Source organism: Neolamprologus brichardi, chromosome 12 (genome assembly GCF_056152115.1).
Source record: "Neolamprologus brichardi isolate AB-2024 chromosome 12, ASM5615211v1, whole genome shotgun sequence".
In the NCBI taxonomy this organism is placed as follows: Eukaryota; Metazoa; Chordata; class Actinopteri; order Cichliformes; family Cichlidae; genus Neolamprologus; species Neolamprologus brichardi.
The window spans coordinates 32638099-32652984 of NC_142115.1; the positions used below are offsets into that span (position 1 = coordinate 32638099).

At 38.2% G+C, this 14886-nt stretch overlaps 2 protein-coding genes across 3 annotated transcripts; both read right to left on the reverse strand.

Annotated features, from left to right (window-relative positions):
* Positions 1 to 402: 402 nt before the first annotated feature.
* On the reverse strand, positions 403 to 9957 carry ckap2l (cytoskeleton associated protein 2-like). Its single transcript, XM_006797668.2, has 9 exons — positions 9790 to 9957; positions 7782 to 7848; positions 6547 to 6601; positions 5191 to 6377; positions 4646 to 4841; positions 4117 to 4272; positions 3308 to 3368; positions 2729 to 2888; positions 403 to 1373 (listed from the first exon to the last, which is right to left on the reverse strand). The coding sequence occupies exons 1-9, from the start codon at positions 9827 to 9829 to the stop codon at positions 1064 to 1066; spliced, it is 2232 nt and encodes a 743-aa protein (XP_006797731.1). The 5' UTR covers positions 9830 to 9957; the 3' UTR covers positions 403 to 1063.
* Positions 9958 to 11483: 1526 nt separating this feature from the next.
* LOC102792583 (interleukin-1 beta-like) lies at positions 11484 to 13295 on the reverse strand. Of its 2 annotated transcripts, none has more exons than XM_006797669.3 (5): positions 13165 to 13295; positions 12717 to 12951; positions 12370 to 12528; positions 12004 to 12137; positions 11484 to 11856 (listed from the first exon to the last, which is right to left on the reverse strand). In XM_006797669.3, the coding sequence occupies exons 2-5, from the start codon at positions 12931 to 12933 to the stop codon at positions 11635 to 11637; spliced, it is 732 nt and encodes a 243-aa protein (XP_006797732.2). In that variant the 5' UTR covers positions 12934 to 12951; positions 13165 to 13295; the 3' UTR covers positions 11484 to 11634. The 2 variants fall into 2 exon arrangements, with proteins under 2 accessions (XP_006797732.2, XP_006797733.2); XM_006797670.3 differs by having other exon boundaries at positions 12717 to 12954.
* Between the last annotated feature and the right edge of the window lie 1591 nt (positions 13296 to 14886).

Genomic DNA, 14886 nt, shown 5'->3' on the forward strand with positions numbered 1-14886 from the left:
ATGAATGAAACTTTGGAGGAATGCTAAATCTATGCCACGAAGAATTAAGGACGTTCTGGAGACAAAAGAGGGTCAGACTGAGTATCAAACAGGCGTAAACTAAATTTAATTCATTTCTTATTGAATGTAGTCTGCAAATCTTATTCTTTTTTTTTTGACTGATGTTTCTTAAATAGCAATTTTAAAGTTGTTCTCACACCCAATACCTGAATATGAGTCACCCAGACTTTCAGTAAAGGCTTTCCACTTGTATTTTTATTCATTTAAATTGAGAAAATGTGGCAAAACACATTCTCAGTTTCTGTTATTCCGTATTAATACCATATTTGTACATATTTATGATGCAGACCTGCTGTGCAGAGCAACTTAGTTCTATACTTCCAGCTCCAACAGCCACAGCAGTTTTTGATCCATCGCTGTTTATTTTAGTCCACAAGTTATGCAAGAAGTGCTGCAAAGCTATACATGCAACATATACACATACAGATTTATAGGCTTTAAAGGGAAAATATTTATTTTACATTACTATTTACATTGCATTCTTCGAAAAATAAAAAAATAACAAAGTCAGGACAATAAACTCAACAGCTTCTCCATAAGGGAGTATATCAAATACTTGAAATATTAAAAATATCCAAAAAGGAAAAAAAGGAAAACAGTGTTTGAAAAGCTCAAATGTGTCATGTCATTGAGTCACAGGCGTAACTGAAAGGAATGAGAGTCAACAGGAGGTCATAACTGAAAAGAAACGGCATCAAGACAATGTGTACTTATGTAGTGAGAAGTGTGTTGCGTATATGAACAGGAGGGCGTGTATGTGAATAAACAGGGTGCAGAGCAGCCAAATAAACACAACAGGTTTTCCATGAGGAAGTGTCAAACACCAAATTATGAAAAAAAAAACAACAATCTCCCCAAAATATCAGCCAATATATTTACAAGGAAACTCATATTCTCAAATCACAGGAGGGTGAAAGCATCGAAGCATGCAGACTAATGTTTTTTTCACCCTCCCTTCCACATTAAAAGTAACAAATGGTGTAATATTGATAAACCACTGAAGCTAATCGTCGTCGTCACAGACTAGCTGTACAACCACTTTGTCTTTGAGCGCCTCGTTTTCTCTATAAACGTACACTGGTGCACCACTTTCAGACGGGCTGGGTTCCCAATCCGTTTGCTCTTCGCTTCTTTCTTTCTCGTCCTCACAGAGCAGGTCATTGTACGAGTTCACGCACAGGTCGTGGTCCTGAAGGGGAAAGGGGTATCGGAGCGAGGCTCTCTCGATTCGCACTGACCGCCTAACCGGGGTGAAGAAGCGAACCTCCTGACCGTTGACCTTTACTGACTCTCTCTGTTGACTTGGAGGGCCACTAAGTGAAGATAAAACATAATTAATTATAATCCACAGAAAAAAAAACCCATCTTGCTGTAAAAACTGTAAATAACTCATCATTTCTTTGTTAAGCTGCTTGGATATGATTCTCATTGTGCATATTATTTCTTTCTTATTGCTTCTGACTTCTGATTAAAACAAAAAGCATACTTTAAACACAATAAGGAAAAAGGTGAAACCAAATAAAGCACACAGATCAGTGAAAAAGCTTCTAACATTACAGTTTACTGTGTTTAACATGTTTCATACAGCAGCCTGAACACAAATTAACAGTATCATTATTATAATATCAACATCACTTAAAAAATTATCTGACCCTGTTTTAGTGGAGCGTTTGCTTTTGGACCTCTTTTGGTAAATGCTGTTGTTTAGTTCTAAATATATGCACGGATGCACAGGTTTTAAAAGCTAATTTTACATCCCTGTGTACACTGTATTATTTGAAGAAATAAAATAATAGCATAAGGACCATAAGAACAAATCTATACCTTGCATGAAGAAGTTACTTAGCTGCAAAAAACGGGCTGAGAATAAAAAAAAAACAACAAACAAAAACACAGGACGGTTTGAATGGTTCAAACATGTCATTTCAATGAGTCAGAGCAGGGCTGAAAGACTCCGGTAAGTCATGGGAGACAACTCAAGGTCAACAAAAGGACGACTAAGAAAACTGGATTTAATTTATGTGAATTTATGTGAAGAGAACAGCTCAGTATTGTGAAGCGTGCTTCCGTACGCGAATAAAAAACAATGAGGAAATATCTTATTGCCAGAGACACACGGCAGGAGCAAAGCAGCTTTTCTAGCTGAGGGCACAGAGCCTGGGTGTAGCTCATTTCAATATTTACACTCAAATGACAAAGCAACACAACAACTTAGCCTTTCTCAAACTGTGCATCCAGCAGTGATTTTAGTGAGTGATCTCTTAAAAGTTGTCTGTGGGACAGTGTTCAAAGGAGCACAACAAACACTCTTTATATAGATTTACATTACTCACAGTATCTACAGAACACAGTAAACTTGGCACACATAATCTAGAGCTTGCCTTGAGATTATTAAATGGGATTGACTGACAATGTCCCATTTTTCCCACATTGTTTTTTTCTTTTCATGCTCTTTGCAAACTGATGCAGAAATTCGTGTGAATGCAAAAAAGGAAACGAGCCGTTGGCGTTGTTATCATGAAAAGTCGATGGCTCATAACCTCAGTAGCTTACAACTCATGGGCTCTGTCATCAAACAGATTAGAGCTGAACTAATGCTAAAAAATTTTGAGCGACCAAACAAATACATCAGAGAACAGGAGAAAATGAAACGATGACTCGAACATACCCAGGGGTTGCTGTGATCTTGTACTTGACCACAGACGAGTCTCCTCTCTCCCCATAAATGAGCGCTCTGACAGGTTTGGGGGTCATCAGTGGATTGCTGCCACAGTCTGGAGTGTTTTCAGGTGTTGGAATATGTTCGACCTCTTTGTCCTGTTCTTTAGCTGAAAACAACATGAAAATGTGGGTTTTATTAAATTTAATTGGGGAAAATATCCTGCAAGAATTAACAGGACTTGATTTGATGTAGAAAATGTGTACATTTAGTAGCTGCACATTTACACTTCCAATGACAAAGACAATACCCAGGCTTTGGATACCATACTAGTACCTCAGACTGGTAATCATATACTCTAAAAATGTGCATGTTTTTAAATGTGCATATTTTAAATAACATTCGTGGTCGTATTTTTGTTTAAAAGGAAGGAAACTTCTATTATTATGCAACGGTTTTAATTTCATATGAGGCTGTATGTTCCCCATGAATTAAATGAGTTTGACACCCCTTATCTCAAAACTAAATTTATCTATTGTAAATCTTAACGCTGCTGCTGCCCCCACCAAGGTCATGAAGGTGAGTTACCTTGGATCTCGTCCTTTTTCTTCAGAATGTCAAACACCACGATCCGCAGCTCATCCACTGGCTACAACAAAATACAATTACAGGAAAGCAGAATTATTATACATTACTGGAAAGCTTTCCCCAGAGACAACAAACTCTTCACATCCTGTTCTGAGCTAAAGTTAACTATACACGTGTCAAGTTCAAATTTGTTTGTATGGCACAATTCCATGCTAGACCAATTAAAAATGAAAAGTGACAGATCAACAGAGAAGGACTAACATATACAAACGTTTCTATAAAAGGAAAACTTGATTAAAGAGAAAGACAGTTTACCAAATGCAGTCAGAATTTCCAAGCTACTAGTTGGAATGTGTATTTGTGACTCGCTAAATAAGCTACGCAGACCACTGATCAGCCTCTATCCATGAACATGCTGCAGCAGTGTTGTTTTTGAACTGCTCTACCTAGCTAAGAAGCCGAACAAAAACCTGTTTTTTTTTCTAACAGTGATACTGGAACTCACTTAATTCTGGCCTGTGAGTTATCTGGAATACTGCACTAAAGACAAACAGGATGCATGACATAACCCCCCTCCCCACCCGCCCCCCAAAAATGCTGAAAACCCCACACTGATTTATCAACAACAGAGTCATTTAAGTTAAGATTTGCTATGCTATTTTTGACCTCTGCTATATTATAAGGTTTTGTTTTCTCCGAGTAAGCCCTGTTTTGTTTATGTAGGTGTGCACAAGACTACAGATGGAAGAGGAAGATGCTTTTTTAATACATAAAAGACCTTGAGAGTCTGAATATCACTGTTGCCTTACCTCCAACACAATACGAACGGCCTCTTCGAACATGGGTAGGACATCGAAGTTTCCTTCTTGCTCCATGAGGCGGACTTGACAGATCCAGTATTTCGCAAATTTCTGGGAAACGGCAGGCAGGCGGGAGAGAACCTCCTTCACCTGGTCTCGGCAACCCTGCAGGTGTGAAACGTGTTCTCAAGTAACTGGCAGGATACTCCAAAGAGTTTATTTTATGTTTATCTTTAGTCATAACTTTTATACACTACCATTACGTAATGACTAACCCGGTGTGAGAAAAAGTTAAATGTAGGGGTTGAAATTCTCTGATGTCCTGTTATATTCTTGTAAGTTTTAGCAGGTAAAAGCACATCTGCTTTCAAACAAGGTGAGACAATATTTTCTGTATCAAATGCATTTTTCTTACTTTATCTAATGACTACACAGAGACGACAAACTTTCAAGTCTGTTCTCTGTGTTTACTACACAACTTCAGGTGAGCAGTTAAATGAAAAGTGACACTGAATCAAACCAAATACAACACACACACCTCTCTGAGTAACTTGAGGCAGTCAGCCAGGGATCTATCTACAGCACAGATTAGGGAGTAGGCCTCATCTTCTTCAGTCATGGAGGCCCAGAAAGGCTGAGGCACTGAGACCGTGCGCCTGACCTGAGGTTTGACTTGCATTGGAGGACGTTTGTAGGTAATGCCTTTGGACTCCCGCCATTCCTGCAGTTTTTTCCTTTGTGTCAAAATGAGATGAGTTATTAATGAGCAATATTACATGTAACTATGAAAACAGAGCTTGGAATGTCTACAGTGAAAAACTGACCTAGAAATCGAGATGACGAGACAAGATAATAGTTTTTATATTTGGATCTGCTTAAGCCAAATAAAGTCAGTATATACTAATACTGAAAAGTTGTCTCGTCCTACAGATATCTTTTGGTGTTCATCACATACAGAAAGAACTGAGGTCACTGGGGCCGAAGTCACAAGGCAAACTTAATCCCACTGTGAACTACATTGGAAATCTAGCAAACTACCATGTCACAATTTTGTAGTACAGTTACCTGTACTGTTCTACTTACATTCTTTCCACCTGGGCAGCAGTCAGTTTCTTTCCCTCAGTCTGAGGAAAGACCTTACTCTGGACTTTTGGGGTCTTCGTGTTTGTGGCTTGGCCTGTGAGACGGACGGTCCTGGAAGGTGGCGGGACTGTCTGTGAAATAAGTGGAGCGACTCTACTTTTTACACCAGATTTGAGCGGAGGAGCATTTGAAGCACGATTTTCTGTCTTGCCAGCTGTCTCTTTAGTTATCTTGTTTTTCCTTCCCGTATCAGTCACAGCAGGCTCACCGACAGGTCGAGAGTTGCATGTGTTAGCCGGCCTCGAGAATGTTTGGAAGGCAGCTTTGCATGGCTGGCTCTTCTCCCCTTTAGGTTCAGTTCTTGGCTTTGTGGACTTGTTTGCAGGCTGACCAGTTGATTTTTTTGCTCCTACTCTTACTTCTGGCTTAAAAGACGCAACCGTGCACTTGAGAGATGTGTATGTTGATTTCAGTCCACTTGATAACTGACTTTTAGATGGCTGAGAATGACTACCCAGAACAGGTTTAGAGTTAAGTTTGTTTTGACCCTGAACTTTATTCTTAGCTCCCATAGTTGAAGAAATATTTGCAGCAAACCTCTGCGAAACAGACGTTGTTGACTTGCTGCTGGATTGCACCTTCTTCGCAATTTGATTTGTGGTAGTTGTACTAGCTGCAGTGACAGAGGTATGTGGTAGGTTTGGCTTTGTGGCTCTTGACTGGATCACTGCAGGAGTAAGTCCTGTTTTTGTTTTGACAAGGGGGCCGAGACTAATCCTGGTACTGCCCGTCATCAATGGACCTGATATGGCAGAACTTGGGCCAAAGCTAAATTTGCTTTTTGATTTGACTCTGACTGTATGAGCTGTGTTTAAAGGGGCTTTGCCTGAAGTTTGAATTCCTGCATTTGCCTGCTTGTTGACATGGCCGGCTCCATTCAGGTGAGGTTTGAAGGACTCAACATTGTATGTTCTGGTGAGCGAAGGGTTTCGATTAGGTTTTGGCTGTGCTGGACGACTGTTGTTCTGCTGTGCCGTCAGTATATTGCCGTTTACATTTCCTTTGTTACTGACACCAAATGCTTTCTTTTCAGGGCCTCGACTGGCCTGAGCTGTCACGCTTTGACCTTTTGAGATATTGCGCTTGAATCCGTCAACTGGAGCTTTGTTTTCTTTTCCTGCAACAACCTGTGAAAGAAAAACTACGAATTAACAAAAAGGGAATCAACACTAGCCTGATTCCAAACAGCATCTCTGTCCAGCCAACAAACTGTTTCAGATTCCTTCGCTGACAATGAATTATTTAAAGATTTTGTTGTCAGATTTGTGAGTAACAGTTCATGCATTCAAGCTGTACCTTTTGTGTAGATGTCACAGGCTTCTTACTCACAGAGTTTCCAATTAGGTTTGACCTAAGGAGTGAAACGTCAGTTACTTAATTTATCAAAACAGAAAATGAGCTTCAACAATTTCCAAATGATGACCAGATATCTTTTTAGAGTTGATCATTAACTGATTTTATTTTTGTTAAAGTCTGTGGTAAGAATTTATTTTCTCCCTATGTTTGTCATTCATCTGTTCATACAACGCAAAAATAATTACAATTATTTGGTTTTATTGAATCATGGTCAGTGCACATAAAATCCATGAACCCAATGGACCTCTTTTTGTTTTATTAAATGGAATGTGGATTTGTAAATAAGTATATGCAAATATAGGTCAACAGTTTTATGATATATCTACATAGATAGATGCAATGTTCATTGCTTAGATGTTTTATTTATTTTTATACTTAAAAAATATGAAAGATTTGAGACTTTGTAGGGGATTTAAATCCCAGAAAAAAATCAGTCTGATTTGTTATATAGATTACCATATATACCCATAGGGGACTTTCATTCTCACATTTTCTTGGGTGTTTGAAAAGAAGTTAACTGGGCTTTTTTTTTTTTTAAGATTTTGATTCTAATGCAAGAGAAAACAATGATAACTAAATAAAAACTCATGCACGAGGACAAAAACTATAATGAAATGACACTTGATAATATTTAATAACAAAATGAAAAGTGGAAAGAGTTTGGAAGTGATCCAATCGGTCAAACAATGTTAGACATGTACAATTTGATCTGCCTCAACAAACAGGATGGAGTGCCCATGCTCATGTTTCTCATGGAAAAAAAAGAGCCAATGCCTGCAAGTAAGAGAGAGCATACATACGGACACATTTTGCATTTGATGTCAAGGACATCAAACCGTGTGGAGCAACTCTCACCAGTAAAAACATGAGAAACTTTTTATGCTTTATATTTTATTCACCAGATTCAACTTTAGATTTCGTCTACTTTAATCTTATATTTAGACAACTAAAACTTAAATAATTTATGGCTAAAACTAAATGACGTTTTACTCAAAACACCTTGACTAAAACGTAATCAAAATTAGCTCTCAAAATCAACACTGCATCCAAGAGGCCTCTTCAGTTCTAAACCTGGCACAGTCCCAGATAATAAATTCCTGGTGATGGGCTGTCTCCTTTCAACACCCAGCAACATTTCATAAAACATTTTTTTCCACATGCAGTTTTATTCCTACCTTGCTTCAGGTAGCTTCAGCTTTCCTTTTGCTGCCAGATATTCCATTAGCTTCTGCTTACGGATCTCTGTGACAGAAAACATACAGGAATTAAGCACCATCAAATAAAGATTTTTCATTATACTCACATGTAAACGCCAAACTTGAGATTCATGAAATGCCTGAACTGAAAATCCTAAAGGATTAGTACAAAGCAACATTATGTATTTGTTGTTTGTGTTTTTCTTGGTTTGGCTGCTCGCTGTAGGGGTCGCAACAGCAGGTCCACTGCATGTCCTCTTTCACTATATCCATAAATCTTGTCTGTGCTCTTCCTCTGTTTCTGCTGCCTGGATGCACCATAGTTGACATCCTTTACCTAATATATCCCTACCACCCCCCTGTACTTTTCAAAACCATCTGAGGTTTGCCTCTCTAACCAATCTGGTCAACCTCAAACCTCTTCTTCACCTCTCTTATGCACTGTCTGTTGCTTTTAAAACTGACTACAAGCAAAGCCCTTTTGAGTCAAACGTGAACAGTATGTAAACATTTCAAGTTAAATGTTGTTCTTTTATCCTGAAATGTAATGCCTTTTTCTAAACTGAGCCAATATACAAATACATGGGAATATTTTAGTTGAATGGGCAGGTGATAAAAAAAAGTTTTGTACTTTGATGCTATTCTGGGTCAAATCAATGAAAATGGTGGTTTTGGGGACGGTTGAAATTGTACATGTCATATATGTGTGTATATTTTAAGGGAGAGAGTTCAAGGGGGATCTTGAAATTGTAATACGAAACATCTGTGTTCCCACCACATTTGTGCAGGTTCAAGCAGAGGCTGACACCTGCTGGTCTTTGAAGGATCATGGGAAAATCTCCAAACAGTGTAGGAGCATAGTAGTATAACTATATGTGGTTCACATACAGAACAGAGGTCATAGGTTTATAGAGATGTAAACACTCAGAACAAGCAGTTGGTCCTCAGTCCTCTTTATTTTCTCGAGGTGCTCTGGCTATCTCCCAAAGACATTCATGTTAGATTAATTGGTTATTCTAAATTTGCTGTGGATGTTAAAGTGCTTATCTGTTAAAGTGTACAGATAAGTGCTGTATGAACGTAGAAGTATGTTCTAAGTAGGACTTAGAGACTCTTTGAGTGGTCAGTAAGACTAGAAATGTGCTTTATTAATGTGAGTACATTACATGTGGCGCTCCCTGTGCTTTGCTCCTGCAAGAACAAGCACCCACAATGCGTGAAAATTAAACAATAAAAATGTTCCAATCCACTTATTCTGAAATAACTGAGAATAAAACAGAAATCAAAAGTGGGATTGTGGGTCATAATAAGATTATAAAGGTGCCTAAGGTGCCATTTCAGTGAGTGAGGGAAATCATTGTGAGTCCCACACATGTACGTCATCGACCACTGTTTTGAATACAGGCAAGATTGCAATAGCAAGTTTTGTGCTTGTTATACATACAGAAGTGAGAACAGGGTGATTGTATGGTTATAAATTGGTTATATAATAAATTCCAACAGGTCTAGAGTTTCCTTGCCATTTTCACAGTCATGTATTAAATCATTTTGGCTGTTACACTATCCAAGCTCTCAAACTTTATTTAAGACTCAATCTTCTATTTATTAATGTCAGACCAGTTATTTATACATTGTAAAAGAATATATAGTTCGTAATTTGTTGTTGATACAATGAGGGAATTGACCGGGACAATGCTATGAAAGCATGAATATGAATTGTACGTGTTAAACAAAACAAACAAAGCAGGCTCCTGCATGGACAGACCGCCATTAGGAAGGTCGGTTAAAATACTCAAAAGGCACCTCGGCTGCGGATAAAAGTTACTTTTTAGTGTTACCACCCACTTAACTCTATCCGTCTTCTTCCACCCTGAATTGCTAATACTAACTGTACTGTAAGTGTTAACGTTTCCTAACTCGCAGCCATAACGTCTTGTTAACCGTTTAAACTTTGCTAGCTTTTATGGAACTTAATAAACTCGCTAACCTTTTCTGGAAAGCACTGGCTCGGATTCCCCTTCTTCCATTTCTAATAGAAATTGTTTTCGTCGTATAAGTTTGTAGAAATCAGCTAAACAAACGTGTTTCAAACACGTTAACGTCGCCCATAATAACTGCGCTCGCGCATCCGCTTTCGAAATTGCCGGGAGTTAACGCCTCCCTTCTCTGATTGGATGATTTGAAATTTCGGGGGAAAACAACTCACTTGCGCAAAACTCCTGCGCTGATTAGAGCAGAAATCATCTGTGCAAATGAATGATAGGCAGGCGCACTATTTCCTGGACATGATGTGTCAGCTGTGCTTTATTATATGACCAAACTTTGTATACAAACTCTTCAAAATTATCACCGTAGACGACATATATAAGAAGGTACGATACAACTCATTAAAGTGGTGACTGAAATGAGAGGTTTTTTTGGAAACATAGGTTTTATTTTAAATTACTTAGTGATCCAAATTTAAAAAATTAAAGGCAGGACAACATAATGGCGTCTGGGAAGACGTTGTATCCCTTATAAGTCAAAGTCATACATAATCAAGTGTAGACAATTAGAAGTTAAGTCCAGGCAACAAACAAACAAACAAAAACTAAGATACACTGATTTAGACAGACTAATTAGTTTGGTATGAATGTTTTTTTAAGTGACTTTTAGTCCACACTCTGCCACTTGGTGGCGACAGTGTACCATTGAATTGTTTGCCCATCGCTAGTAAAATGAACAGGAAGAAGAAGGTAGGCTAAGATCATACATGATAAGATAAATTATTAAGGTAGACTAAATAGGGGGGAAAAAAATCTCAGAACAGGAAAAAAATGCTTAATTAAATACAGGATATATAGTAAAACTGAAGGAGCTCAGTAAGCAAAATATCAAAGAAAAAACTGAATAAAATACAATTAAATGGCTCTAGTAAGTAACTCCAGTAAGTTTAGCCAGATGACTCAATGAATTAGATTAAGAAAAATAAGAAAATAAAAGTAGTTTACTAAATGTATAAAATAAATGTCAGAAACCCAACAAATTTCTCACCGTAACAGAGTGAAACGTGTAGGAGACACTGCAATAAAGTGGCTTAATGTGCACACAATGTGTTGGATTGGGCAGAGTTTAAATAAACTCATATCAGAACAGAAATCTTGCATTGTAAAGATTTATTGCACAAGGTATCTGTGCTTGGATCAGCAGATAAAGTGATCTGCCTGTCCAATAATTTGGGCAGAAAGTGATCAGGGTTATGATGGTTAATGTCTGTTTAGTTGCCAATCACAGAACCGGCTGTACTGATCAGTGTGTAGCCTGCCGGTGTCATCAGCTCTGTTCTGACTCGGGGTTTATTACAGAACACCGCGTTGCACAGAGCTGAGGAACAGTGGTTGATTTCTGGCTATTTTCACAAATAACATTTTGTGAACTTTGCTGTATGTTGTGGTGAGAGACTGTTATTGTCTGTTATTTACCCCTGTTTGAGTGGATTACCAGATATTTAAAGAATATATCAGCCACAAATATAAATTGGGAATAAAAAATTTATTTAAGATTGTTAGATCATTTAAATACTTGTTTGTAAAAACAAACAAACAAACAAATAATTAACATCTTGCAATAGCATAAATAGATGAATAAATACATATATAAAAGCATCAACAGTATGTTAAATTATTGATTAATAAATACACACCAGATGCTCAGAGAGCACAATGATGCTACCTTGTGATGTAACTTTACATCATTAATTATTCCAATTTATGTACTTAGCACATACTGTAAGAAGGTCAAACTGGAGCGCAAATAGAGCTCCAAAATTCATCTTGGGAATCCTTAATGGGTTTTAACTCTGGCGCTGGATGTTGAAGCTTCTGTAGCGTGGGGCGGTCTCCTGACACACTTCCACCACCTGGTCGTCGTCCTGCGCTGTGCTGATGTACCAGTCGGGGCAGCGGACAGACATGAGAGTGCTGATGCTGCGCCCAGTGTCGCGTTTATAGAAGAGAAATCGCACCATGTCGCTTTCATCGCTTATCCTTGTCAGACTGTTTTTATCCGTCACCTCCTGAGGAGAGCAAACATCCATGTCAGAGAGTTTCAGTCAACAAAATTAGGCCTGATATCAAATATTAATTCATCTATATGTGTGCAGTGTCTTATAGATTATAACAAATGGTGTGCTTTTCATGTGAGATTCCTGAAAGAAGTTTACCTCCAGGTGGAGGGCTGGCTTGTCGTCATCCTCGTGACAAGACAGATAGAGGTTTGTGCCTTTGATGCCCAGAGCGACAGGCCTGGTCTCAGCGTTGGGTGTAGGGTGCGCGTAGGTCGACATGTTCAAGTGCACTGTGGAGAGAGTGATGGATACAAGGTCATTTTAATAAAACATGGCAGCGTACGTAAGCAGGAAAATGTTAGAGGCACAATTGAATCAATTTAATAAATTCAAGCTACCTATCCTTTCTACTTTATGGCATTTTAGTTCTTTTCTACTTCATGTTTCTAACAACATGGATGATGGATGATGATTTTTAATGATTTTCAACTATTTAAACGTCTAAGTGTCACATGTAGTTACCTTTGCGGTCATCACTGCCTCCCTGCAGCATCACTGCATGGAGCTCCATGCTGCTTTGGACCAGAACCAAGCTCCTCTTTTGGCTGTCAGTCACAGTGCACTCAATCTCATCCCTGCTGGTGAACTGAGGTGGTGGACCTGTCCTCTCGATCATATGCTCTGGGACAAAAACAGACATGCATGGTTGAATATGGTGTTAAACTAGATGTGACTAGGATGGTAAAATGGAAAGATACATTATTTGTGCATTAATCTAAAGAGAATTCAAAATAGCTAAACCTAATTCATATTTTATAGAAGAGATAATGGCTCATTATGAGTTTTTCCAGTATTAAACTTGTGATTACCTTCCACAATGCTCTCCAGCATGATGGAAAGCAGGTTTTCATCCTGGAAGTCTGTGCTCAGCACTGGCTCTGAATTGCTGGTCTTGAACCTCTCCATGGCAATGATGAGGTTGACCACACTCTTCATTGTCACTGGATGATGGGAAACTTCCAAGTCCAGTCCCTTGGGCATCTTGAGGCTCCATTCCTCAGCCATGTAGCTCATTTCCAAGTCCATCTTTTACTGAGTTAAGATCTGCTAAAGCACAGAAAATAATTTGTATTATCCTCACAGCTGGATTTTCAGCAGAACTTCTACTCATCTTATACTTTCTTTATTTTGTTTCTGTTACTATTTACATTTTATAGCATTTTTAAAAAATTGCTCTCTACTGTTACAAAGCAAGGATCTTCTTTGCTCAAGATGAACACTGTCAAAAAACCAAACGAACATTGTAAGTGAGCTTACCTGTTGAAATTTGGAGATCAGAAGCTGTGTCAATGTGCTGTGTTCACAGTTGTTCTGTCAGCGTTGTTCTGCCCGACTGTGCTGTCTGGCAGGGTTTTTAAATCCCCTCATCAGGGAAGTTTGGTATTGCATACAACACATCCGTCACTATGATGCAATAGTGGAGTTGCACAAGTTCTCGGCGGTAAAGTGAGCTGGCAGATTCACACACAAAATCCTCTTCACTGATTCCAAAGATTGGCAACAGCTTGAAGCATCTGCACAGAAGAGTCATAAGTAAAGGATAGACTGGCACTTATAAAGTACCTCTATATTCATTTTAAGTATTAAAAGGACTTTTACTCGATCACACAGCAGTACTCCATCAAACGTTCACCCGAATGTCTGTGTAGGTTTGATGAATATCCAGGACATGATAGTCTAAGTAAGTACGTAAGCAACTGGCCTTGTTTAAGTTTTGTGAAGCGCTTTCACCTCTCATCCCAGAGGCTTTCTCAGTTCTAAAAACCAACTGTTGAAGAGTCCCAGGTATTTAAACCCTAGTGGGGTTTGCCATGCATTTATTGAGTGGTGGTCCGAACACGCTTCGCTGCATTGCATGCGATGGATGAGAGGAGTAACAAGTCACTGCTCTGTGAGCATTAAGTGTCTCTTGATTTCTCAGTCAGATTCATACATGAGCAGCCATCATTCCCAGATCATCAAAACAGCTGCGCTTTAAGGTAAATGTTGTCGTGATTTGTGCTCTATAGATAAAATTTAACGGAATTGATATGTCCATTGTTATATACAGACTATCTACTATTAAAATAGAGCAATGACCGACAGCACCATGACACAGGATTAAAAATTGCCTCATCTTTGAGAAATAACAAAAAATTCATGAAAGCAGGTGAAAACTCATCATATGTAATTTAAAAAATTTCTTCATACGTCTTTAAAGAATTTTAATGGGTATTTTAATGTGATAAAAAAAAATTCCAGTACACTTCCTAGGTGGAGTTGTGTAACAGTGCTTAAATAACTCTAAATTTCCTTGTTGGGACATGAGTGATGTGTCAGGCACGTTTATCACGCTCAGGCTGACGGTTACATCAGTGTTTTGACGTCAAAAAGCAAAAGACAAAAAAAACCACTGTTTGCAACCATTTTTGCCTATTTTGTTTTTAACTTTCACTTTAACTCCAAAAAATAATAATAAAGAATTTTATTATCTCTGCCATTACTGAATAAAAAAAAAGAAAAACCTCTGCTTTAATGTTCCCAGTTTAAGCTTCTATAGCAGCCCTCACTGATAGATGAGGGCTTCCTGACAGTCACTGTTTTATATTTAACTAAAAAAGGAAAGATTTATCATAAATTTAAGCATATTACAAATGTCTCAAATGGCTTTTATAGATTTTGGATATTTCAGTACAGTTTTGAAAGGATGAAATATTTTAGATAAGGAATACAGATTGTAAATCTAAAATAAGCTGCTGTGAATGGATCCAAATGTCACGAGCTGGGAAATGACTGGAGCCAAATTGTATCTGTCTAAATCTGTGATCTAAAGTCAAATTTCCATCTTCAAAAGCTGGATTTTTTGGTTAGATCAAGAAAAACCTTTTGATAGAGTGGATTATTTGTTTAGAACACTTTAAGATGCAGGTTTGGGGGGAAAATTATTTCATGCATTGAGCTGCTGTTTTGTTGAAGATAGAAAGGGACTCAGCAGACCAG

What these genes read in the sequence shown, in the direction of transcription:
- LOC102792583 (XM_006797669.3), bottom strand. Translation starts at nt 12,933, where the DNA reads ATGGACTTGGAAATGAGCTACATGGCTGAGGAATGGAGCCTCAAGATG. An exon ending in GCTGGAGAGCATTGTGGAAG is followed by an intron (nt 12,529 to 12,716) that starts GTAATCACAAGT and finishes TTTTTGTCCCAG; the next exon opens with AGCATATGATCGAGAGGACA. An exon ending in AGCCAGCCCTCCACCTGGAG is followed by an intron (nt 11,857 to 12,003) that starts GTAAACTTCTTT and finishes TGCTCTCCTCAG; the next exon opens with GAGGTGACGGATAAAAACAG.
- ckap2l (XM_006797668.2), bottom strand. Translation starts at nt 9,829, where the DNA reads ATGGAAGAAGGGGAATCCGAGCCAGTGCTTTCCAGAAAAG. An exon ending in CTGTGACATCTACACAAAAG is followed by an intron (nt 6,378 to 6,546) that starts GTACAGCTTGAA and finishes TTTCTTTCACAG; the next exon opens with GTTGTTGCAGGAAAAGAAAA. An exon ending in AAGATCACAGCAACCCCTGG is followed by an intron (nt 1,374 to 2,728) that starts GTATGTTCGAGT and finishes ATCTTCACTTAG; the next exon opens with TGGCCCTCCAAGTCAACAGA.